This window comes from Bos indicus, chromosome 11 (genome assembly GCF_029378745.1).
Source record: "Bos indicus isolate NIAB-ARS_2022 breed Sahiwal x Tharparkar chromosome 11, NIAB-ARS_B.indTharparkar_mat_pri_1.0, whole genome shotgun sequence".
NCBI classification, from domain to species: domain Eukaryota; kingdom Metazoa; phylum Chordata; class Mammalia; order Artiodactyla; family Bovidae; genus Bos; species Bos indicus.
Window position 1 is genome coordinate 20,290,809 of NC_091770.1, and position 16,376 is coordinate 20,307,184.

The 16,376-nt window shown below is 35.5% G+C and overlaps 2 protein-coding genes across 9 annotated transcripts in view; both read left to right on the forward strand.

Annotated features, from left to right (window-relative positions):
• The window catches only part of RMDN2 (regulator of microtubule dynamics 2), a 76,662-nt gene that overhangs the window by 7,104 nt on the left and 53,182 nt on the right, over positions 1-16,376 (forward strand). Inside the window, exon 1 of one of the 8 annotated variants that reach the window (XM_070798516.1) lies at positions 3,899-4,012. The exons of the other annotated variants lie outside the window; for them this stretch is intronic. Within the exon in view, the coding sequence (XP_070654617.1) occupies positions 3,996-4,012 (17 nt within the window). The 5' untranslated portion in view covers positions 3,899-3,995. Of the gene's footprint in view, positions 1-3,898; positions 4,013-16,376 lie in introns of those variants that run through there. 8 annotated transcript variants of the gene reach the window in all.
• On the forward strand, positions 2-14,594 carry LOC139185746 (large ribosomal subunit protein eL27-like). The gene is made up of 2 exons (XM_070798517.1): positions 2-4,012; positions 4,915-14,594. Exon 1 carries the CDS (start codon positions 1,345-1,347, stop codon positions 1,675-1,677), a length of 333 nt encoding a protein of 110 aa, XP_070654618.1. The 5' UTR covers positions 2-1,344; the 3' UTR covers positions 1,678-4,012; positions 4,915-14,594.

Sequence of the window (16,376 nt, forward strand, 5' to 3'; positions counted from 1 at the left end):
TTTCTTTAAGATGTTTTTTATGTTAAATTGATTCTTTATTGCAGCATTGCTATTATTTAGGTATTTTCATTATACATTCCCAGTCAAATATGCTGTTACTATTTAATAATAAGGCATAAAAAGGAGTGATTATTTTTGCTTATGTTATAATTAAAACCATATTCAGTGGAGGTCAGTACTTTAGTTTAGAGCTCATTGACAAAGAGAATACTTGCTAGTGCTGGTGGCGTCACGTGAGTATGAGGAAGACAGTGATCATTTGCCAAAACGTGTAACCTGTTTTTAAATGTGGCCAGTCTCTGACCCCTTATGTAGTTAAGAACTGTCCAATAAATGGTCTAATAAAACTTTCTGTGATCATAGAAATGATCTAAATCTGTCTGCCCAGTATGGTAGCCACAAGCCATGTGTAACTCTTAAGCTTGAAGTGTAGCTTGTGCAACGGAGGAATTGAAAAGTTTTAATCTCAATTAATTTAAAATTAAACAGTCACATGGCACCAGTGGCTACTGAATTGGGCAGTACAGACCTAAAAAGAGTTGAGAATGTACAAGTGACTCAGTTTCATCCTTGCATGGGATTAATTCATTGGATTCTAAAATCAAGGCATGAATAATATCCTTTGGGGGAAAAACAAATGATTTATGAAAAAAAAAGGAATTGTGCCTGACTAGTGTTTCTAAGGAGTAAGATAGGAAAGTAAATAAAGATGCACTAGTGAATGTAACATAGCCTGAAATTCATCAGGGCAAGGATGTTTTCATCATCGTATTCCTAACACCTGTTCTTATGCCTCCCACCGTGTGTATGTGCTAAGGCACTTCAGTCATGTCTGACTCTGTGACCCTATGGACTGCAGCCCATCAGGCTCCTCTGTCCATTGGATTCTCCAGGCAAGAATACTGGAATGGATTGCCATTCTCTTCTCCAGGGAATCTTCCCAACCCAGGAATCGAACCCTCCGTCTTCTGTGGCTCCTGTATTACAGGCAGATGCTTTATTGCTGAGCCTCTGGGAAAGCCGAGTAGATGACAATAACTGTTACTTAAATTAATAGGTGATCTGCTGAATATAGAATTGGGAGAAGGAGGAGGGATCTAGAGAAAGGAAACAAAGAGAAGGAATTTAAAGGTGATTTCATACATGAAGAAACGTAAATGATTGATCAAGTCCTTTGAGATCAGTGCTTGTTGTTCAATTCCCGAGTCACGTCCGTCTCTTTGTGACCCCCCTGGACTGCAATATGCCAGGCTGTCAATCTTTTACTTGTATTGCTCTATCAAACCATGGGTTTAAAATAATTATTTTAGTTTTCTGCTGTTGTCCTGAGTGGTAGCTGCCGAAATGAGCAAGTTCATGAAACCCAGGAATGCGATGCTGTCCCTGGCCAGTCACTACAAAGGAGACAAAGAGGTCATCGTGAAGAACGCTGATGATGGCGCCTCCGACACACCCCACAGCCATGCTGTGGTGGCTGGAACTAATCACTGTCCCTGCAAAGCGACAGCTGCCATGGCCAAGAAGAAAATCACCAAGAGGTCAAAGAGCAAGTCTTTGGTGAAAGTTTATCATTATAATCACCTCAGGCCCACCACGATCTCTATGGGTATCCCCTTGGACGAAACTGTTGCCAAAAAGGATATCTTCAGAGACCCTGCTGCCGAATGCAAAGCCTGACGAGAGGCCAAGGTCAAGTTCGAGGAGAGATACAAGACCAGCAAGAACAGATAGTTTTTCTAGAAGCTTCAGTTTTGTCTGTCTTGTTCAGTCATTAAACCCCACCCCACCCCAGGCCACAAAAAAGGTATCATTTGTATCACAGTGTTATATAAAGCTTTAGAAATCTCCCTTTCAAAAATTAGGTTTTATTTCCGTTTAGGTTAAAGTAATACCCCATAATAAAATTCATTGTTTGTCCGTTTCATTTGGGCTTTAAGAGACTACATGGGCCATACAGCCTTGCTCACTTAATAGAATTATCTAGTTTTCCAAGTCATGTATTCTAGAAGAACCATTTGTTCTTGCTGGTCTTACACTGCCCTAAAAATCCTCTGTGCTCTGCCAGTTTATCCCTCTCTCCCCTCTCTCCCCTGGCAACCTCTGATCTTTATACTTTGTCTACTGTTTTGCCTTTTCTAGAATGTCATATTGTTGGAGTCATATAGTATGTGGTCAGTTTGACGTCTTTTACTTGGTAATGTGGATTTACGTTTCCTCTATACTTTTTCATAGTGCTTTAATAGCACATTTCTTTTTAGCACTGAATAATGTTCCATTGTCTGGATATACCACAATTTATCCATTCGCCTACTGAAGGACATCTTGGTTGCGTCCAAGTTTTAGTAATTATAAAAACTGCTGCAATAACCATTCATATACAGGTTTTTGAGTAGACATAAATTTTCATCTCATTTGGGGGAATCCCAAGGAGCATGATTGCTGGACTGTATGGTAAGTATATGTTTAGTTATGTAGAAAGCCTCCAGCTGTCTTCCAAAGTGGCTCTCCCGTTTTCGATTCCCATAAGCAATGAATTCCTGCTGCTCTGCATCCTCACAAGCATTTGGTGTTGTCAGTGTTCTGGAGTTTGTCCATTCCAATAGGTATGTAATGACATCACATTGTTGTTTTAGTTTATATTCCTCTAATGACACACCATGTGGAACATCATTTCATATGCTTATTTACCCTTTGTGCATCTTTGGTGAGCTATCTGTTAAGGTCTTTGGCCCATTTTTTAAATGAGATTGTTCATTTTTATATTGCTGAGTTTTAAGAGGTCATTGTATATTTTGGATAACAGTCCCTTTTCAAGGGAAATATTCTTTGCAAGGATTTTGCAAAGTAGCTTCTCATTCTCTTGACATTATCTTTCTCAGCGCAGAAGCTTATCAGCTATTTCTTTCATGGATCATGGCTTTGGTATTGTATTTAAAAAGTCATTGCCAAATTTATCTAGGTTTTCTCCCATGTTATCTTCTAGGAGCTTCATAGTTTTACATTTTATATGTAAGTTTGTGGCCCATTTTGAGTTCATTTTTGTGACAGGTGTAAGGTCGGTGTGGCCTCTCTCTCCAGGCCATTCTCTGGTTTGTGATGAGAAACTCTGAAGAATGAGGCAGTGTTTCCCCTCTGGACTAACAGCAGATTGAACAGATTTGGTTACTGCTTGCTCTAAAAGTAGGGGATTCCCTGAGCTTGGTGTGCCTTCTTTGAAAGGCAGTTCACTTGATATTAAGAGTCTCTGGGCTCTCCGCATTGCCCTTGTGGGTCCTGAGGTCAAGGAGAACCAACATAAATAAGCGGGTGATCACATTGCTTAATTTGCTGTGAGTAACAAAGTCCTCTGTCTCTTATGCAAGAATCCTATGTCTTCTGCCAGCAACTATGAAACAGGAACAGATAAATTCATTTGAATGTTGGGTAAAATTGGATTATAAACTGACAGTGGTATGGTGAGAATTAGAGAGCTTTGAAAGAGATTTATTCAAGGGTTTCCCAAAGAAAGTTGTTAGAAAGGGAACAAAAACAAGATGTAATATTACAGTATACAGGATATGGAGAAGCTTGTTGAGGGAGTGTTTTATGTCATAGGTGGAAAAGGAAGAGGACGGTATTCTAATAATTTTTTTATTCTTGCCTTTAAGTGGGTTATAATATAACAGCAAATCTCCATAATCTGTGCATGTGGCCCATGTAATCGGATGCCATGCTTTATTGCCAAGATAAATTTAGCTTTGAAGTTAGAATACACATTCCGCAGTCACATGAATTGCAGTTTTTCAGAAAGATGAGCCATAGAACAATTTTATTTTAAACTGATGTCATTAGATTCTAGAATCTGCTATCATCATACTCTATGTTATTGCCATGTTAATTCTATATGCAGCTTAAGCATTCGGCATCTAACCTGTTCCACCTACATAGGACATTTTTGTGGCTAAAGATGATGGCTTAGAAAGGAAGGGAAAGATTTGCTTTGTATTAAATTCAATATGGGAAAATGCTTAAGGTAAGCCTTTAAAAAGAAAACAAAACACGTCTCCATATGTTTCATGTGCTAAAGAACATTGAAATATTCATAAACCAAGCTTTAATGCTTCCTTTAGATTCCCACAGTAACTGAATATCTGGATATTTATCTGAAATATTCTCTCCAGAGAGCTTCTGCTTTATCCGTGATTAATATTTTAAAATAGCATTAGCCAGTGGGGTATAAGTTTACTGTACTTATCAACTCCTTCAAAACTATTAGTTCAGTACTCTCAAACAGATATTATGACTTAATTATTTTCAAAACAGGAAGTTCCCCCTTTACCTACAGGGAACCCTTTTGTTTTGGTGCCCTCTGTTATGTTTTCCCCTGACCTTTCTTTCTGCCTACCACCCTGAGTCTTTCAGTTTATCTTCCCAAGGTTTAGTAGAGTGGGCAGGTACAGTGTAGGTGGTTAGAAATAATCTTTTAGACTTAGGCATTCTTTGGGGGTACATCTGCTGCTAAGTCGCTTCAGTCGTGTCCGACTCTGTGCGACCCCAGAGACGGCAGCCCACCAGGCTTCCCCGTCCCTGGGATTCTCCAGGCAAGAGCACTGGAGTGGGTTGCCATTTCCTTCTCAATGCCTGAAAGTGAAAAGTGAAAGTGAAGTCGCTCAGTCGTGTCCGACTCTAGTGACCCCATGGACTGCAGCCCACCAGGCTCCTCCATCCACGGGATTTTCCAGGCAAAAGTACTGGAGTGGGGTGCCATTGCCTTCTCTGGGGGGTACATCTGGGTAACCATCAACTTCACCTGTCTTAATTTCTTATTCCCTGTTTCCATATTGATAAGGTAGCTATTATTCTTCAGGACGCTTGGCAGGTTTCCGCCTGTGCTCCGTGTTCTTTTTTCCTCATTTGACACTTTTCTCACTCCAGTTGCTACAAAGAGGAGCAGAACTGCCAACCAAAATGTCCAGCAGATCAACTTCCTTCAGACCTCCTGCATCGTGGAGCCTCTTCTGTTATTCAGCCAACAAAATTTCTTGATTTTAAAGCAGCTCGTCCTACTCCGATGCTTAAAGGCAGTTCACATAAAGGAAGTAAAATTTCCTCGCCGTCATCAAATGTGTCTTTTTACGCAACTTTCCTTGAAAGAAGGCATTCTTTATTTCCTAAATTTCAGAAAAGCAGTGCGTCCCTTCATACTGTACAAAGTAGAGCTAACTTTGATTCTGAAGAAAAAAGAAGCTTCAGTGATTTAAAGTCAGCCTCAGAACATTTTCGCTTTAGATCCAGAAGTGTTTTCTCTGCCCCAAAACTAAGTATAATTTCCTGTTACGAGAATGCTGGTACTTTTGATGCCAGTAGTTCATGCATATTTAATCCAAACGAAGTTGAAGTCATTTCCAAAAACTCGAATATTACTGGTGCTGAAAAATATATACACTCTTATTCTCCTGAATATGACACTACATATTTTATGAAATCTAAATCAAAAGCGAATTCCTCTGCCTGTCGGGACACTGTTGCCACCTTGTATCAAAGCACAGCAACCATGCTTACTCTTCCAAGTATTATTTCCTATTCCTCTGAACAACATGGAATTGACAATGATATTCAAGAAAGAGACCAGTTAAGGAGCAATTCTGTTTATCCCACTTCTCAAAGTCACAGTAGAAACACTTCTCCAGCTATGGTTTGACAGCGTCCCTCTCGACGTGTAACTTTCCCTGTTCTCCATAACACTGAATTTACTTCATTTTGTAAAAATGCTAGTGGCTTTGCCCTACCTCAAAATGAAGTTACCTCAGATCCCTTTGAAGACGGAAACAATGCTCTCTCGTTTAAAGATGAAGACAAATCTTCACACATGAAATTCCTAAAATAAGGTCACCTTAGACTTTACCCTCTCTTGGAAGGGCAGCTCAAACCAGAAGCTCTCCCTGCAGGCATAGTATAGAGGCTGTAGAAATCACTGCATTTTCTGAAAAAGATTTCTACATTACAGTCTAAATTTAATGTTAATTTCTGTATTTTTTAAAGATAGTTTATTAACATTGGAATATGGAAGTCAAAGATTATTCATCTGTTTCAGGCTTTTAACAGATTTACTGCTTACCAATTGCCTAGTCCCAGATTTCTGAGTTACTGCTGTAATGCTTTTGTGGTCTGAAAATAACATCAGGTTTTGATAAATAGGTCTTCTAAATGTATTACATTCTTAGAGAGTTTAACATCTTCTTTTATTCTACTCTAGTCATTAAAATAGTATTCCTATATAACCTATAGATCTATATTAGTTTACTAATTCCTATTTATATCAGCCTTGCTAGCCCTATGTCTCATGCCAGACATCCCACTGATAGACAGTGTTTTTATACTGCACAAGGATCAAATCATAAATAAAAACATACTGTCAGAAATAGAATCTATTGAAACCAGATATTTTAATTAAATAGTTTTAATACACATTTGTGTATGTATATGAGAATTCAGAAAACTCTGAAACCAGAGATTTTTATGACTTTTTTAAAGTGAAAATTTTTAGATTTTTTCCAAAATTTTTATTTTAAAAAAAATTTTAATAAAATTTTTATTTTAAAACATGTCTCCAAAATTTTATTTTTGAAGTGAATATTTAGTTTTTTTCCATCTATTAATAAAGTTTATAAATATGTTTATCAGAATAACAAATGGAAAGTCATATAAGAATTAAAAATATTTAGAAAATAATTGGTTTTTGTAGATGGAACAAATTTGAGTTATTTTCAATTATTTGTCATAATAAAATGCCCCCTAAGTTAATATCATTTGTACTAAGATAATTTTACTCTTATGTTTTTTCCTTTTAATGTATCATACTTTTTCTATTTTAATTTTTTTGTTGTGTGAAATGCACACAAAAGAATTCATTATTGTAGCCATTTTTAAGTTTGGTGGCATTAAGTACATTCATACTGTTGTGCAACCACCATTATCTGTCATGTTGCAAAAGTGGAATTCTATACCCATTAAGCAATAGCTCCCCAATCCTCTCTTCCCCTAGCCTCTTGACAGCTGCTATTCAACTCTCTGCCTCTGTAAATTTGATTCCTCTAGGTACCTCCTATAAGTGGAATTATACAGTATTTGTCTTTTTGTGATTGGCTTGTTTCACTTAGCGTAACGTTCTCAAGTTTCATCTATATTGAAGCATGTGTCAGCATTTCCTTTTTTAAGGCTGAATAGTATTCCATTGTATGTATATATTACATTTTGCTTATTCACTCTCTGTTGACGCTTACTTTGGTTGCTTCTACCTTTTGAATAATGAATAATGCTGCTATGAACATGGGTGTATAAATTATCTCCTCCAGGCCCTACTTTCAGTTCTTTTGATTTATACCTAGAAATGGAATTACTAGATCATATGATAAATCTATTTTAATTTTCTAAAGAACTAGCATACTTTTTTCCATAGTAACTGCACCATTTTATATTTCTCTAAGAATGCAAAAGGACTCAAGTTTCTTCACATCCCTGTCAATACTTGTTATTTTGGTTTTTGACAATAACTATCCTAATGAGAGTGAGGTGGTATCTCTTTATGGTTTTGATTTGCATTTTCTCCCATTGTGTGCATTGCCTTTCACTGTTGATTGTGTCCTTTGACACATTTTGAAGTTGTTTATCTATTTTTTATTTTGTTTGTGCTTTTTATGTCATATCCAAGAAATCATTGCCAAATACAATGCCATGAAGCTTTGCCTCTATGTTTTCTCTAAAGAGTTTTATATTTTTATGTTGCTATGTCTCGTTTCAATTATGCCAGTGTTTGCTTCATATATTTAGAAGCTCTAATTATTACATATATGTTTATTGTTGTTATATATGCTTGTTAAATTGAATCTTTTATAATTATAAAATGCTGTTCTTTGTCTCATAAGTTTTAGACTTAGTTGATTTTATCTGATATTAATATAGCCACCCCTGTTCTCTCTTGGATATTATTTTACATTATATATCTTTTTTCATCCTTTTACTTTCTTTTTTTTTAATTTAAATTTATTTTAATTGGAGGTTAATTACTTTACAATATTGTATTGCTTTTGCCATACATCAACACGAATCCACAACGGGTGTACACATGCTCCCCATCCTGAACCCCTCTCCCACCTCCCTCCCCGTACCATCCCTCTGGGTCATCCCAGTGCACCAGCCCCAAGCATCCAGTATCATGCATCAAACCTGGACTGGCGATTCATTTCTTATATGCTATTATACATGTTTCAATGCCATTCTCCCAAATCATCCCCCCCTCCCTCTCCCACAGAGTCCAAAAGATTGTTCTATTCATCCGTGTCTCTTTTGCTGTCTCGCATACAAGGTTATTGTTACCATCTTTCTAAATTCCACATATATGCGTTAGTATACTGTACTGGTGTTTTTCTTTCTGGTTTACTTCACTCTGTATAATAGGCTCCAGTTTCATCCACCTCATTAGAACTCATCCTTTTACTTTCTATCTATATGTGTCCTCAGTTCTAAAATGAGTCTTTTATAGACTCCATACAGTTGATCCTGATTTTTCATCCATACTACCAGCCTGAGTCTTTTGACTGGAGAATTTAATCCATTTACATTTAAAGTAATTACTAGTAGTTGCCTTTTTGTTATTTGTTTTCCATGTGTCTTATACCCTGTTGTCCTTCATTCCCCCCCTTACTCCCTTCTTTTGTGTTGACTTAATTTTTTTATAGTGATACATTTTTTATTCCTTTCTCATTTACTTTTGTGTATATTCTATAGATATTTTTGTATGTTTAGCATGGGCATTATGAATAACATCCTAAAGTAATAGCAATCTATTTTAAACTGATACCAACTTAACTTCAACTGTATATAAAAGCTTTCTCCTTTACAACTTTACTCCCCTATTTATGTTATTGATATCACATATTACGTCTATATAGTTGTATAGCTGTTAGCTAGATTTATCATTATTTTTATACTTTTCTTTTTTTATATTAATGCTTTTCTTTTTTAAATACTGTACAAGAATAAAAATGGAGTTATGAACCAGAATTACAATAATGCTAATTTTTATATTTAACAACATTTTTATTTACTGTTACCAGAAAACTGTATTATCATATGACTCCAAGTTAGTACTGCCTAATATCCTTTGTTTCAACTTGAAGAACTCCCTTTACCATTTCTTGTAAGGCAGGTCTAGAGGTAATGAGCATCCTCATTTTTTTTGTTTATTTGGGAATGCCTTAATTTCTCTATCATGTTTTCAAGAACAGTTTTCCTTTAAGGATATATACTTCTTGGCTGATAGTTTTTTTCTTTCAGCACTCTAAATATATCATCCTGCTGTCTTTAGGTCTACAAGGTTTCTTCTGAGAACCTGGTGGTAATTTTATTGAGGATCACTTTGGAAATGGCAACCCACTCCTGTACTCTTGCCTGGAAAATCCCATGGGAGGAGCCTGGTAGGCTACAGTCCATGGGGTCACAAAGAGTCGGACATGACTAGGCAACTTGACTTCTTTACTTCACTTTTTTTGTAATGATTTGCTTTTCTTTTGCTGATTTCGAGATTTTTATGATTTGTCATAATGTCCTTCAGTTTGAGTATGTGTCTTGGTGTGAGTCTCTTTGAGTTCATCCTATTTGGAGTTAATCGAACTTCTTGTATTTATATATCCATGTCTTTCCTCAAATTTGGGGAGTTTTTGGCAGTTATTCTTCAAAATAAGGTCTCTGCATCTTTCTTCTCCTTCTGTGACTCTTATATATATTGGCCTGATTTTTGATGTTCCATAAAGTCTCTTAGGCTCTATTTCTTCATTCTTTTTTTTTTTTTTTTTTGACTCTTCAGACTCAATAGTTTTAAGTGTTTTGTCTTCAAATTTGCTGCTTCTTTCTTCTGCTTGTTCCAGTATTTTCTTGATCCTTTCTAGTGGATTTTTCTTCTTATTGCTTTTTATGTTCCAGAATTTCTGTTGATCCTCTTTTTAATAATTTCTAGCTCTCTCTTTTTATTCTCTTTTTGTTCATTTATTTTTCCAATTTCCTTTTGTTCTTTCTCCATTTTTTCCCTTTACCTCTTTGAACATATTTAAGGCTGTTGTTTTAAAAATTGTTGTCTCAATAAGCACAAAGGCTGTATTTCTTTAGAGTCCGGTTCTGGAAATTTATTTTGTTCATTTGAAAGGCAGTCTTTCCCTGAACTTTGTATTCTTTGTGATCTTTTGTTGAAAATTGTACTTTTTGAAAAAATAGCCATCTATTCTAGATTTGCAGATTGGCTGTATACAGGGAAGACCCACTAATTAGCCCAACACAAAGGCTTATGGGCTTCTCAGGTCTTTCCTAGGCATCAGTTTTCTATGGGCCTGAGTATATGCTTTCTCCCAAATACATAACTATTTAAAAATATCTTTTCAATAAGAATCTCATTCTGTTCTTCTTGGCACCTTAGGTGTCTTATAATATTCCTCTCCCCATAATCTCTTGTGCCCAGGTATCCATGGTCCCTCTGTAGCTCTCACATGTCACAGTGATTGCCGCAGCTTTCACTGGCCTCTAATATGATGCCCATATTATGCCTTCATTTCTGCCTGAACTTTAAGGAAAGCTAAACAGAAACTAGTTTTCTAGGAAGCCCCTCAACATGCCAGAACATTACAAACAGGATGCATTCACTTCCTTCTGTCCTAAGGGAGGAGCTGAGAATTGCATGACTTTTTCCCAGCCATGCTGTGCCATACCAGGGAAGGGTGAAGCAAGGGTGAGTGAAAACACTGTGAAGTTTTCTGCTGTTTGAATATGGGTTTTTCTTGATTGCTGCAAATCCTTGCGTACTTTTTAGATCTCCCACAAAGCTGTTTCAATCTGTCTGTTGCTGTTTGTTTAGTGTTTCCATGGTGGACTAAGGGCCTAGAGTTTCCTAGTTTATCATCTTGCTGACATCTGTCTCTGTTAGTATGTATTTTTTAAAAAAATGTGGGAGCAGTGAGGTGTGTGTGGGTAAGGTTAGGCAAAGGGAACTAAATCAGAATGCCTGATATGGAGAGAGGCCACAGTACTGAAGGCAGGCATGTTTTTGCATATTCTGATGCAACTCACTACTGATATATTTCTATAAATACACTATTTTCACAGCAAATAATGTCATTTTCTCTTTAAATAATACAACTATGCCTGCAAATATGCTATTGTTGCTGTTAAAGCAAGGAATCAATTGTTCAACAATAGTGAGATACATAAAATGGCACAATTCTTAGTCAAATTTGGAGCAGAAAATAAGCCAGAAAAGTCCTATTAAAAGATGAATGTTTAGAAGATATAAGTAAATTTGACACTAGGGGGCAGACTTTTCCAGGCCTGCTGAAAGAGTGTTGGAAGACTGTTAGACATTAGATAACCTATGAAATGCTTTTTCTTTTTTTTTTTTTTGCCCCCAGTAGAAATCTAAGCTCTAACACAAAGTCAGTATGTATGTTGTATATTTTCCCAGGCATATTTATTTCCCGGGCCCTATTTTTAAAGTTGGAGAAGGAATGGCACCACACTCCAGTACTCTTGCCTGGAAAATCCATGGATGGAGGAGCCTGGTAGGCTGCAGTCCATGAGGTCACGAAGTGTCGGACACGACTAAGCGACTTCACTTTCACTTTTCTCTTTCATGCATTGGAGAAGGAAACGGCAATCCACTCCAGTGTTCTTGCCTGGAGAATCCCAGGGACAGCGGAGCCTGGTGGGGTGGCATCTCTGGGGTCGCACAGAGTCGGACATGACTGAAGCGACTTAGTGGCAGCAGCAGCAGCATTTTTAAAGTTTGCTTTTAAAACTTTCTTATAATTTTTAATAATGCCCAATTATAAGTAGAAGATTCCTTTTCACAGTAGGAAAACAATTTTTTTGCACTTGGGTATTTTTTAATGTGGAGAAGAGACCAGGCTAGTTGTTCTCTTTCTTAGTTTTTTTGGCCAGTTCGTCTCTTGTCATGCCAGTACCAGACTGATTTATCATTGCTTTATTCTCTATATTATAGTCCTGATACCTGTTCTTTAAAATTGTCTTGGCTCTTCTTATTTTTTTCTCTTTAAAAAAATTTTTTGAGGTACAGTCAATTTACAATTTTGTGGTTGTTTCAAGTGTACAGTAAAATGATTTTTTGCTGTAGAGTTTTCTCTGGATATATATGCTCAAGAGTGGGATTGCAGGATCATATGGTAACTCAATTTTTAATTTTTTAAGGAACTTCCATACTGTTCTCCATAGTGGCTGTACAAATTTACATTCCCACCAACAGGATTTATTTTTCTCCATACTTTCTCCAGCATTTATTACTTGTAGACTCTTTAATGATAGCTATTCTGACTGGTGTGAGGTGATATCCCATTGTGGTTTTGGTTTGCATTTCTCTAATAATTAGTGATATTGAGCATTTTTTCATGTGTCTGTTGGTCATCTCTATATCTTCTTTGGAGAAATGTCTACTTAGGTCTTCTGCCCATTTATTATTTTTTTATGTTAAGCTGTATGAACTATCTGTATATTTTGGAAATTAATCCCTTGTCAGTAGCACTGTTTGCAAACATTTTTCTCGCAGTCCATCAGTTGTCTTTTCATTTTTCTTTATGGTTTCCTTTGATGTGCAAATGCTTTTAAGTTTAATTAGGTTCCATTTGTTTATTTTTGTTTTTGTTTCCATTACTTTAGGAGATACATCCCCCCCAAAAATATTGCTGCAATTTATGTCAAAGAGTGTTCTGCCTATGTTTTCTTTTAGGAGTTTTATAGTATCTGGTCTTACATTTAAGTCTTTAATCCATTCTGAGTTAATTTTTGTATGTGGTGTTAGAGAATGTTCTAACTTCACTCTTTTACATGTAACTGTCCAGTTTTCCTAGCACTACTTATTAAAGAGACTGGTTATTGTCCATTTTATATTCTTGCCTCCATTGTAAATTAATTGGCCATAAGTGCGTGGCTTATTTTTGGGCTTTCTGTTCTTTTCCATTGATTTGTATGTCTATTTCTGTGCCAGTAACACACTGTTTTGATTACTGTAGCTTTGTAGTGTACTCTGAAGTCAGGATGCCTGATCCCTCTAGCTTCATTCTTCTTTCTCAAGATTGGTTGAGCTATTGGGAGTTTTTTGTGTTTATATGCAAATTTTATAATTTTTTTTTTCTGATTCTGTAAAAAGTGTCATTGGTAATTTGATAGGGATTGCATTGAGTCTGTCTATTTCCTTGAGTAATGGTTTGGTTCTTTTTACACTTGTGCTTCCATATTAAGTTTAGAGTCAGGTAAGTTCCATAGGAAAATACCATTGTGGTTTTGACTGGAATTATATTAAAACTATAGATTAATTTGGTACCATATGAAATTGGCTTAAAGTTAAGTTTTTCTGTCAGTGGATATGACATCTTTTCCCATCTATTTAAACACATTTTAATGTTCTCTGATGATATTTTATAATTTTCTATAGAAAAATCTTACAAACTTCTTGTGGAATTTTTTTCTGGCTACTGTATATTTTTCCTGTATATAGTCCTATAGTATATAAAGGCTATATTTTATAAAATTACATTTTGTAACTTGTTCTATAGGAATCTGTGTGCTTAGTCACTCAGTCTTGTCTGATTCTTTGCTATCCCATGGACTGTAGCTTGCTAGGCTCCTCTGTCCATGGGGATAATTGATCATATATGTTAGTTTTATTTACTCATCTATAAATTCTGTTAGATTTTCTTTCAATTTAAATACTGAATACTGTCTGTCTGTTTGAGCTGCTACAAGTACCATAGAATGGGTGGCTTATAAACAACATACATTTCTTTTTCACAGTTCTGGAGGCTGGAAAGCTCATGATCAAGGTTACGGCAGATTCAGTATCTGGTGGAAACCTACTTTCTGGTTCACAGACAGCTTCTTGCGGTGTTCTTGCTGGGTGAAGGGAGCTAGGTTTTCTTTTTATTGAACAATCTTCAAATAATACCAGTTCTGTTTCTTATTTCCCAATTCTTATATATTTTTTGTTTTTCTTTTAATATTGTGCTAACAGAACCTGCAGTGCTCTGTTAAATAGAAGCAACAATATTGGATATCCTTCTCTATTTCTGATTTTAAAGATAATGCTTATAAAGTTTCATCATTATATGTGAACTGTATCATGGTTTGGGGTTTATATTCTGTTATAAGAAGTTCTGTTCCTTGTTTATGGGTTTGGTATTTCTTTTGTCTTGAAATCTTGAAATGGTCTTGAATTTATTGAAAAAAAAAATTTTGGTGACCACTATAAAGATCATATAGTTTTCCTCATTTTATCTGTTATACTAGAGAAATTTTCTAATGTTAACTGTGCTTGTAATTCATGAGATAAACTCAATTTGGTTATGATGCATTCTCTCACATGTGTTGAAATTTTTTGGTTGATATTCTGGAGCATTTTTGTATCAAAATTTATATGTGAAATTGGCCTATAATTTTTATTTCTTATTTTACTATACTTATTTGGTTTTGGCATTAATTTTACTAGCTTCATAAATGATGTAAGTAATGTTTCCTCTTTTTTAATTCCTTAGAATTTGAATAAATTTAATTCTTTGCATATATTGATGGAACTCTCTATATAGCTATTCTGTGTTTTCCCTCTCTCTCTATTAGAATAGACATACAAGTTCTGATTTAATTGATTTAATGGCTATAGAATATTCAATTTTTTCTTATAAAAAAAGCATCTCTATTGAGATATTATTCATATAACATAAAATTCACCCTTCTAAAGGGTACTGTTTGGTGGGTTTTAGTTTAAATAATAGTGTCTGATATTAAACTAGTTACTTTATTTTGGTCATTATTTTCCTACTGTATCTCAGGTGCATAGAATTGTACTAAAAACTGTCTTTAGTTTATGCAAACTCTGATTAATGTCCATGCATGTGCCCCTTTTACTCATTTATTTAGTTTGCTATTGTAAACAATATAATAAGCATCTGCGAAACCACCTGCTGAAGCAAGACTAATCTGACATGCCGTGTCTGTCTCGTAGCACACTTTTCATTTGCGTATGGGGTTGTTTCTTGACTCTGTTCTGTTTTCAGTTACTCATCCATCCTTTTACCAGTTGCAATCTGTCTTTAATTATTGTAGCTGCAAGATAGGTCTAATATCTGGCGAGGTAAGTCTTCTCTTCCTGTTCTCTTTCTTAATAGTGCTTTGACTATTCTAGGCTGTTTGCCTTTTCTTGTAACTTTTAGAATCATTTCATTAAATTGTATGAAATTTCTTCTTAGGTTTATAAATTGGAGTTACACTGAATCTGTAATCTAGAGAGAATTCATTCATTTATAATATCAGTTGTTTGTAGCCATGAACATGATATTTTCATGAATTTAGGTTCTTTTATAAACAGTTTTTTATATATCTTTTATAATCTTCTCCATAGAATTTTCACATGTTTTATTAAGTTTATTCCTGGGTGTCTGACATTCTCTGAGATCATCATAAGTGAAATATTTTATTTAATTTTGTTTTTTAGGCTTTTGCTGCTAATATATTAGAAATGAAACTGACTCATATTTTAGTATTATATGCAGCCAACTTGCTAAACTCTGTTAGTCCCACAATTTGTAGGTTTCTTAATGTATACTATGTAGGTAACCACAGCATCTGCCATAATGTAAAGATTATGTTTGATAAAAGGTTGTGAAACAGGTGAGGAGGTAAATTAACATAGATACTCAGTGGAGAACATACCAGGCAGAAAGACCAGCAAACACAAAGATATTAAAGCAGGAAGGAAGCCATTGTTCCTGGAGTGCTGATCAAGCAGGAGAGTGATAGGGGATGAGGTCAGAGGTATTGGACTCAATTATAAAGGATCCTATAGATAACTCTAAGGACTTAACATTCTTACTGTGATTTTGTCATACATTGGAGGGTTTTGAGGAAAGGGTTACATGATCTGATTCAGCTTTTTAGAGGACCATTCTGGCTCCTATGTTGAGAATAAACTATAATGGTCAAGGACTAAAGCAGGGAGACATGATAGGTTTGCATTAATACAGGTAACCTGGTGGTGGTCTAGACAGGGGAGTAGTGGGCAAAGGTGGTGAGAGGTAGCTGGATCCTAGATATATTTTGAAGATGGAAACAACAGACGTTTCTGAATGTTGCTTAGGAGAGACAAGTCAAGGATGATTCTAAATTTTTGGTTTGAGCAATTAGAAGAATGAAGTTGCCATTAATAATGTTGTTAAAGAAGTTGAGTATCATTTATATAGTGTCTTCTTTTTTTAATTTTATTTTATTTTTAAACTTTACATAATTGTATTAGTTTTGCCAAATATCAAAATGAATCCGCCACAGGTAGTGTCTTCTTTATAAGGACTTTG